The sequence below is a fragment of the Phanerochaete carnosa genome, assembly GCF_000300595.1.
Source record: "Phanerochaete carnosa HHB-10118-sp unplaced genomic scaffold PHACAscaffold_8, whole genome shotgun sequence".
In the NCBI taxonomy this organism is placed as follows: Eukaryota; Fungi; Basidiomycota; class Agaricomycetes; order Polyporales; family Phanerochaetaceae; genus Phanerochaete; species Phanerochaete carnosa.
The window spans coordinates 2398533-2407807 of NW_006767635.1; the positions used below are offsets into that span (position 1 = coordinate 2398533).

At 55.0% G+C, this 9275-nt stretch overlaps 3 protein-coding genes across 3 annotated transcripts in view; all 3 read right to left on the reverse strand.

Annotated features, from left to right (window-relative positions):
- Positions 1-156, reverse strand: part of PHACADRAFT_261592 (uncharacterized protein) — a 1710-nt gene extending 1554 nt beyond the window's left edge. Inside the window, exon 1 of the mRNA XM_007399169.1 lies at positions 71-156. Coding sequence (XP_007399231.1) covers positions 71-129 — 59 coding nt within the window. The 5' untranslated portion in view covers positions 130-156. The remainder of the gene's footprint in view (positions 1-70) is intronic.
- Positions 157-1395: 1239 nt separating this feature from the next.
- PHACADRAFT_261593 (uncharacterized protein) lies at positions 1396-4997 on the reverse strand. Its single transcript, XM_007399170.1, has 8 exons — positions 3173-4997; positions 3080-3108; positions 2878-3017; positions 2499-2820; positions 2337-2441; positions 2150-2271; positions 1937-2095; positions 1396-1885 (listed from the first exon to the last, which is right to left on the reverse strand). The coding sequence occupies exons 1-8, from the start codon at positions 4980-4982 to the stop codon at positions 1588-1590; spliced, it is 2985 nt and encodes a 994-aa protein (XP_007399232.1). The 5' UTR covers positions 4983-4997; the 3' UTR covers positions 1396-1587.
- A 1567-nt stretch (positions 4998-6564) lies between these two features.
- On the reverse strand, positions 6565-9254 carry PHACADRAFT_100402 (glycoside hydrolase family 38 protein; the record flags this gene model as incomplete). Its single annotated transcript, XM_007399171.1, has 13 exons — positions 6565-7049; positions 7103-7337; positions 7393-7517; positions 7571-7684; positions 7775-7909; positions 7957-8033; positions 8087-8190; positions 8242-8572; positions 8623-8641; positions 8759-8870; positions 8923-9003; positions 9053-9074; positions 9127-9254. Coding segments are annotated over 13 exons (1968 nt in total), but the record flags the coding sequence as incomplete, so codon positions are not given.
- Positions 9255-9275: the final 21 nt, after the last annotated feature.

Below are 9275 nucleotides of genomic sequence, written 5' to 3' on the forward strand. Positions count from 1 at the left end.
ATGTGTCCATCATCAGGTTTCTGGTCAAAGCGGTGAGCACACGTCCGTGGGAGACCGAGGGTGTACTGACACATGTTCCAGAATGGGCCTGCGAGCCTGAGTCGTGCCTAGAGTTTGTGGCGCCGGCATGTTGGAATGACGCTTGCTGGAAACGCGGATGAGCCGGGCGGTATAGAGTCACAGGACCGGTGTAGCACGCAGGTTATATATCCGATGCATCCATTCTCCGACTCGCTGAGCTGACGTCCGGAACGCTTGATCCTCTGCGCTGGGGACCACGTACCTTCGCTTCTTGCGGCAATGCAGCTCCAACCATCACAGATCTCGGCCGTGTTGTCGCAAGGCTCTGCAGCGCAGGCATGGACAGATCGCGGTCTCGTGTCCGGCAACTATCAGGGGCACACTTTCAAGTGCGGGTGCCCTCCGCGGGATCGTGGCATCTATCACGGATGGTGATACGGATGTTGGCTCGCCGCGCAGATGCTGTGCTCGGTGGATATGCCAAGCGTGCCTTTCCCCGCACCTCCCGTGGGACGAGTTGCAACTCCGCACCTAAATCCCCTACCATGCACCACCTCCAACTTTTGGCATCTGCGCTCCCAAAGCGGGGTTTACGGTCGCCCGTCGATGCACTCCCGGCCGCTGCCTATTCCCAGCAACACTATCGGCCCCCAAAACACGAGGCCGATCCGCACAGAAATATCCCAGGTGCACCGCCGGTGGTCTTCAGCTGACCGCAACAGGCTTCGAAGTATGCGCTGCTTCGTCTCTTCGTGCAATTCAGAGGATCGTCCTGCGATCAGGGGAAGTCTGTCCGTCCGTCTGTCTAGTAGCCGAATTTGCAAGGACGCTAACGGCAACGGACACTCGGGGTTACTAGTCTCCGGCCGCGGGGCAGTGGCGTGTACCATGCCCTACTTTGCGCTATGGCGTTGCTCGCAGTATTTACTCTGGCCGCTGCTGTGGCGTTGATTATCAGCTGCTCCGACATAACCATCGGATCGCCGGGAAGTGAGCCACGGCCTCATCTCGCTCATAGACAGATAGAAGGCACACCTGCCATGGTGGAGAGAGCGAGCAGATGCTTCTGAGTAGGCCCTGGTTCTTCTTCTTGTTTGACATTCTACGAATCCCACCCGTCCAGCAAGTTATCACATCTGTCAAAGATCACTTTGTGTTGCAGGAACCCGGATTGGACGCGAGATATGCCATCTTTGATCTGTCGAGGTACCTAGATCCGGTTCTCAGACCTCAGCAGATAAGACACTATTTGCGCCACATTGAGGCCCTGATTCGGTTGGCCTTGGAGTTTGCACACAGCCCAGCGCACGATCGTCGCCACTCAATATTCAATCCTAGGAGTGTAATCGTCACCTGAGTCGTCATTGGTCATTAGTTCAGTCTAAATCTACATAAATCAGTGCATGATGGGATGAATGCTGTATATGGAACAAGGCGTGTGGGGGAGAAGGTCCGATGGGAGATGTGAGCGAGTGGAAAACCGTCCATGTAGAGATGGAGAAGGAAGGCGATGCAGCGAAACCATAGAAGTATGATACAGACAAATACCTGTGAAGCTAGAATAGGCTATAGTCTACTTCCGAATGCACTGCCCTTGATGAATGAGAGCTTTTGTATAGGCTGCAGCTTGCGCTTGACGTCCCGCAGGATGGACGTCTTTGGCGCCCAATCATCGAATGCATCGCGGAGCTGCGCAAACTCCTTTGCGAAGAAGTACGCCACGCGGTCGTCAGCAATGAGATCACGAAGTGACCACGGAATTTCATAATCGTTCTGCTCGTCCACAGCGTTGAATGGTTCGACCGTGAGTGCCGGGGCATCATCGCCACCATCGTTGGTTAAAAAGAGATAGTCAACAGCGAGTCTATGCAGCAATCAGCAACACGCTCGCTCAATCTAATCACAAATCACCTACGAATACGTCGCCAACTCTTCGTACGCAGTTGAGTGTCCCACCCCACTCAGCGTGCCGGCCGTCGCCTCCGAGAGGTGCGTCAGCAGCCCAGAATCGGACAGGCCCGAGTTCCGGATGCGAATGAGCAGCACGAGCAGATTCGAAAGGAAGTCCGAGGATCTACTCGACCGTCAACATCATCGACCACGCATTCAGCCTGGAAGGAGCACGTACGAGTATGCGTCACTATCGATGTACAGTGCTCTCAGAATGCGAGGATGTGACGCGGAGGCAAAGATGCCCGAGTAGACGGGCACGACCTGGTCGTTAAGGGACGCAACATACACCATCTTCGACTTGCGTCACCCAACCGCACCGTCAGTCTATCAGGTGCCAGAGCGGAGGTAGATGAACCGCTCACCCCGTGATCCATCACCGTGTTCAGCGCCTTGACATAGTTGCGTGATACCTCGGATTCCGTGTTCTGGAAGTCAAATAACTCTCGCGCGGCTGCATTCTCAAAGTACTGCGTACATAACGCCTGTCAGTTCCAGCGTCCAGAGGGAAGGAGACTCAGACCCACCTGAATGTACGGCTGCAATAACGAGCTTGTCCTCAAATATCGCAGTGGGCCGAGGTGAATGCCACACAGCGCAAGGGAGCATACGCGCTGGACGTGCGTTCGTGCGGGTTGGCTCGGTGACACTCCGTCAGGCGCGACAGCAGCCGCGGCCCGGGTGATGATATCCATACTCTTCTGCGTGAGGATATGCCCTTCATTGAGGAGCCGTTCGAGAAGGTGCGTCGAGACGACCGAGCCCTGACTGTGCGTCGCGAAGAAGATAGCATCGGCCGCGTGCAGGTCGCTCACCCACTCGTCGTTACTGAGCAAGTGCGCATGGACCCTTGTGGCAAACGCCATGTCAGTCACGGGATCACGAAATCGGGAAACCAAGACTCACTTGGCGACCTTGCGCTCAATGGTACCATCACCTTCCAGCGGGATCTTGGTAACCTTCTGGAACTTGAGCCCGTGCGTCTCCTCAAATTTCTCGAGCGCTGTGCACGTCATATCCACAAACTTGCTGCTCGAGGACGGCAACTGAGGTGATCAGTAGCAACATCAGTGAAATAGGCTTGTGAACAGAGGAAGATCGAACTCACGCCTCCTGCGAGCGTCCGAGTCAGTGCACCTGGAAAAGAAACATCGTCGGTCAGAGCGATAGACGCCGGAGTAAAGAGATGGGAGCAGCGTACCCGGTGACCATCCCGCAACACCGATCACGACAACCCTGCACTTCTCGTTGAGAGACGCGGCGTCGAACGGATGGCCCAAGACGTCAAACGCCTTGGGCAGCTCCATGCCATAGTGGATGTAGGTGTTCGGCTCCTCGCGCTCCCTGCCCTTGCCCTTCACGCTCCTTCGGTCACTGTCTCCATCCTTGCCGCCGCCTAAGAGGACGCCGCTGAGCACCTGCAGCGTCTTTCCGATCGCGCCACGCTGAGTTGCTGGTGGTGTAGGCGGGGGTGGTACATTTGAGCGGGGCGGGGACATGAACGTGTCCTGCCAGGTGGGCAAGACAAGATTCGGTGGCGCGTTGCGCGGAGCCGTCGAAGAGGCCTTGGATGGTGCCGGGGACGGGGAGCGTGTCCCCCTGTCCTTCAGAGCATCTTTCTTGATCTGTTCCGAGTCTGTCAACGGTGGCGCAGGAGGGCCGCTCTTCTTCGGCTCGCGCTCCTTCTGGGCAGGCGGCGCGGGAGGCGACTTGGTGTTGTTCAACGGCGACGCCGTCGAGGGGCTCGTCGGCGAGAACTTGGACTTCTTCTTGCCTGTGACAATTGTTATTGCCTGCGAAGGCGGCGCAGAGGAGGTCTTGGCTTCCTTGGTCGGCTCCTCTTTGACGTCCTCAGCTTTCTTTTCAGACGCCCGGCCCTCTTCGGGTTCGCTGTCGTCCTCAATGTCCATAACTTCCATCCCGTTCGCATCATGCTTCGTTTCTTCGCCGTTCGTGATGCTCTTCATTTGCATCGCCTTCGACATGAGAAACGACATCCACCCTTCGCGGTTGGTGGATATCGAAGATTCGATTGGGTTCTTCAAAGGCGATGCCGGCTCGTGCTGCGCACTCACCGGCGGTGCTTCACGGTGTTCAGTGGCCGTTTCAGTTGCCTTCGTCTCTTCCTTCGCCTCTTCCTTCGCCTCTTCCTTCGCCTCGTCCCGTGCCAGCGCCTCCTCTTTCACCATCTCGCTCTCCGTCTTCTGGTGGCTCACTTCTTCGCCCTTACCGCGCAGCGTGTCCTCGCTTCCTGACGCAGTATCGGCCAATGTCGAGCTCGACGGTACGATTGGGCTTGCGGCGTACCAACTCCACGGCGAATACCACGCGGCACCCTGGCTTTTCGACGTTTCCGCCGAGAACAACGACGGCGTCTGTTTCTTCTCGAACTCGTCCTTGTCGTGGATCTCCTTGATCTCAGCGCGCGAGACTTCAGACGAATGCCGCTTAGCTAGCGAGGAAACAGACGGGGAGATAGGGGAGGCCAAGGTGTCAGGTGTAGATCTGCGTCGAGTTCTCTCATCTGAAGAGCTGGCTTGAGTAGGTTCGGGCTGTGTGTTCTCAGCTGTTGGTGCCCCAGCAGATTCCGCCTTCTCGTCTTGCGAAGGCTTTGGGTCGTTGCCAAGCTTCTGATCAGAGCTACTAGCATTAACCTCCGTCGAGCTTTCGGAATAGCCAAGGTAGCTCCACCATGATGAGCTAGACGGAGCTGGCTGGGCGGGCGCCGGCTCTTTGGCATTCTCCTCGACCATCTGTGGCTGTTCTGAGACAGTAGGAACGGAATTAGTAGGTTCTGTAGAACCTGCCAGCGATGCGACATGGTTGAGGACGTCTGCATCTGCTTCCGCAGCGAGGTTCATGGCGGAAGGAACAGAGACAATGACCTGCGGCACGGGCGTGCTAGGTGAAGATGCTGGATGTTCGCCGTCTGAACTTGTCTTCTGCTCGCTCCTTTCCGGAACTTTGACGTCGTCGGCAGCGGCTTGAGCGACGGCTCGGTCCAACGGCATCTTCGGTCGACCGAGCAAGGGGATTCGAAGCATGAACCGGCTTGATGACGAAGGATTGAGCGACGACACGCTATTTGCAGATGGGTTGAGGGTTGACATCGAGAGTTTTTGCGCTAGTGCATGCTCTGCTCCTAATTTAGTACGAGAAACCGTGTATGTACGTGTTCTAAACCCACCCTGATCTACGATACCTCCGCTAAGCGGGAACTTTGGCGGCGGCACCTCGTCGTCTATAGATGATATCCCAGATGTTGCTGCACTGTCTGTACGTGTGCTCGTCGGCCGTGTGGCAGGTGGGGAATCTGAAAGGCTTGGTGGAGTCGTCGGAGTAACAGCAGGCATCGATGTTGATTGCGACTGCGGGGAAGCCGGCGCATCACTTGCATCCGCAGGCTGTGTGCTCGGCGGCGAGACGTCCCTCTCAGAGCTGCCTCCCAGAGATCGCGATAATGAGCCGAGCCACGAGCTGGGCTTGGTTGGTGTCCTAGATAATGCTGAAGACTTCATCGAATCTGCCGGGTGTGTGACGGGAAGTGGAACGGCAGCGGATATGCTTGCAGGTGGACTAGTGAGCGACGGTGTAGTCGAATCTGGAGGCGATTCTTGACGAGGAGGCGAGGGCAGGGTTCCCGTTGGTACCTCGAGGTCTGTTTGCTGTCCTTCCACCTTGTCAATAGCGCTATCTGTAATAGCCGCATGAACAATGAGTCGGACAATAGTCAATGCAATAGAATTGCGAATCCGTATGCATCTATATTGCCTACCTTGCTTCAACACCGCCATATCCGGCGTAGAATGTGTAGCCGACCCCGCGTCCTCCCCAAGCATATCCGCCGCATCTACATCACTCCCCATCGAAAGCGCACGCTCTCCCTTTCGCGTCGACTCGCCTTCACTCATGATACTCACAGCGTCGTCCAATCCCGCAACGGTGTCGATGGCAGAGCGCAGTGGGGAAGCCTGAAGCGGCTGCGCGAACACTTTGGATATACTAACTGCCGGCTGTGCAGCAAGGTGTGGGCTCCGCCACTTCGGCTGCCGATGGGCATGCGTCGTGGAATGAGTACTTGATGAGCTCGCGCGGCGACTACGACGGCTAGAAGAAGAAGAGCTCATGAAGGTCGGCGTTGAGCACGTTCATAGCGAGCGAGTAGGCGAGAGGTGGAGTATGCAGCATTCCCAAAGGGGAATTATCTGCGAGAATTCTTTATTAATTTATCGATAAAGATTACAAACATAAGTTAAGTCCTGCGGTGCAATAGCCTGCACTGGCAGTTCCGCAGAATCCTCCCAAGTGTCGTAGTCTAGTCTGCTTCCATCGCTCTCGCACAGCTAACGTTTGGCCCTAACCAATCGCCATTCAAACGTGGGAACGTACAGACAGAGGATTCCCGAAATGGCAATCGACGCCTTGGGATCCTAATAAACCTAAACAAATTACGTCTGCAGCCTAGCAATAGTTAAACAACGCGCGGAATGGGTATATAATGTTGTTATATCTTTGGTAGTATACAGCAAGTAAGCAAAAACGTTTCCAGAAGACTTTCCACTTTGCTGTACAGTGCTCGACGTGACGGATCACTCAACGACGAGCCAGCCGTCCGGCTTGAGCGAGGGCCTGGAATAACTTCAGTAAGATAGCCAAACAGGACAGACAAAGGAGCACATACATGTCCTCAGAAGCTTTCTGCTCATAGACAAACTTTAATGTCTTCACTTCGAATGCGTGGAAGTCCAGCACGATCGTCATTCCGTCGCCGGGGTCTGCGCCAGAGCCTTCCTTCATGATACGTAGCTCCTCCATCTCGTCCTCGAGCAGGTTCGTGACGGTCGCACGTGCAATATTCCCGCCGATGCGCAGCTTAAAGCGCGCATGACCGCCGTACGCCTCGTACAGCCGGAGCAAGACGCTCACGTTGGCGTTGTCGTCATCGATCTTGGCAGCATAGTCGTCGTATTCGCCCCGTTTGATCGTCTCTAGGAAGACGTTGCGCACTTTCTCAAGCCTGAAGGGCTGTTGGGCTTGCGCAAGCGGGTAGGCCATCGCGTCACCCGGGACATACCGAACTGCGAGGTACACGTTAGAGCCTGCATGACATGGCACGAGAGCGAATGCGCACCGTGGAGCGGAGAGTTGAACAGATACGCTGCGATTGGGACATCTGACTCAAGGAAAGACCCTTCGTGCGGCAAAACGGCCCAGCTAAATTCATGTTTTCCCTGATCCTGCTCCGCATCTGGAGCGGTGGCAGCGCGCAACAGGGAGATGCGCAAAACGTTTCCGCGGCACGAGAAGCCGTACTTGCTTTCGGACAAGATCGCAACACCGTAGCCGAACTCACTTAAGTCGGCGTACTGCAGAGAATTTGGTGAGGAACGAATGAGAGAAATACAAGGGCGAAAGGCTCACCTTGTGACCGCAGACCTCGAACTTGGCCATATCCCAGGTTGTATTGTTGTGCGTCGGGCGTTGGACGTGACCGAATTGCGTCTCGTACGTCGCATTGTCGTTACGTATATCCAGTGGGAGCTCGACTGCGCTAGATATCAGCAATTGTTCACTTCGTTTATCCGCAGCCGGTACATACACTTCAAGAACTCGTGGCGCTCATGCCAGTCCACGACGGCGTCAAAGATGATCAGCGGACGAGAGCGGATGTTCGTCGTAGCTAAAACATCGCATGAAGACCCATGGTTTGATTCTGATAGTCTGTCCCTTACCAGTGATAGCGTCCAAGGAGATCTGCGCCTCCAGGGTCAACGAGCTCGTTGAACGCAAGGTATATTGTCACTCACAGTGGTCGTAATCTTGCTCTTGCCGTACTTGATAACAGACTTGATCGACGCACGGAGTGGTCCCTCTGAGACGACCGAGGTATCAGCAAATTCGAGTTGGTGAGCGGTCTCCAGGTGGTGGATTTCGACATCTGAGCAACCCTGTTAGAGAAGATCAATAGGAGATGACCCTACACACCCCAAGCATCCCAGTAGTTTGGGCGATCTTCAAAGATGACAAGGCCACCGGTCTGTCCTTTGGCGATCAACTCGCGACTATCAAGATGTGTCAGACCCAGGGCAGAAACGGAACTGCCACACGGACATACCTGAGTACGATATCGTATAGGCTCGTAATCCTCCCCTTCGATACAGTGAGCTGCACAGCCGAGTTGCGAAGCACGAAGTGGTCCGAGCCGTTAGTGAACACTATCTTTTCGTCAGCTTCAGCTCAGCTCCGACTGAGATGATACGAGCCTGATACTGGCATGCAATCCGCGTAGAACCCAATAGGCTTCGCCAAATGATTGCCCTGTGGACAGTTCAGGAGAGCATAGCCGGTCGCACCATCCTTGCTCGTTTGCACGACCTGCGCCTTAAGATGCGTGGGCACCCCGGAGAGCGGAACCTCGACAATGTCGCGGCGTGGGAAGAACGTCGTGTTGATGCCGACGATATTGCCAGGTGCCTTGAACGATGCAGCAGTAAGCGGCAGTGCCTTCGGCAAAAGGACTTCTGTAGCCTCTTGAAACAAAGCTTCTCCGTCTTCGCGCACTTCGGCGTACAGCTTCTCAGCGTCGTCGTACACCATGCCACTATGCCATTGGTCAGAAGAGGCGAAAACAAGAGTATGGATAGTCCTTACATGGCAGATCCAGGGAGGACTGATTTGCAGGGGTCGATCAGCCTAACAAACTTCGAGTAGATGCATGACCTTGCAACTCACCATCATGGACTATGGCAGCCGTCAGTACATCTCTCGCGAACTATGAGATCATGACGGTACTTACATTGGTTCAACAGCACCTTCTCCCAGCAGACATCAATCTTAGCCTTGGGGTATTCGTAATCATGCTTGTGGTATCTGTACAACGATGCAAGCGTTGCCACGTGCTTCGGCAGTACATCAGCTATCTGAACTTCACCTGGTAAGAAGGGGACATACCTCGACATCTCGGAGGAGAATCTCAGACTTGCGGTTGCCCTTTTTGATCGAGCCATGGCTGGTATAGGTGCCTCGATGGAACTACAGCGCTATGGTCAGCTCGACAGCATGTAAAGGGAAACTAGCTCACCTCGAGGTACAGTTCACCGTTCCTACAGACAATCCCTGAGTACTGCAACTGATCTACGATCCGTAGAAACATACCAAGTCGGTAAGTCGGTGCCCGCATTAGACTCTTCCAGAACCTTATCAAAGAAGTCTCCACCAATGGGCCCATGATCACCGGGAGGAAGTTCGCGCGAGTTATTACTCGCGGCGCGAATGCGACGGAGCTGTATCGGCCAGATTAAAAA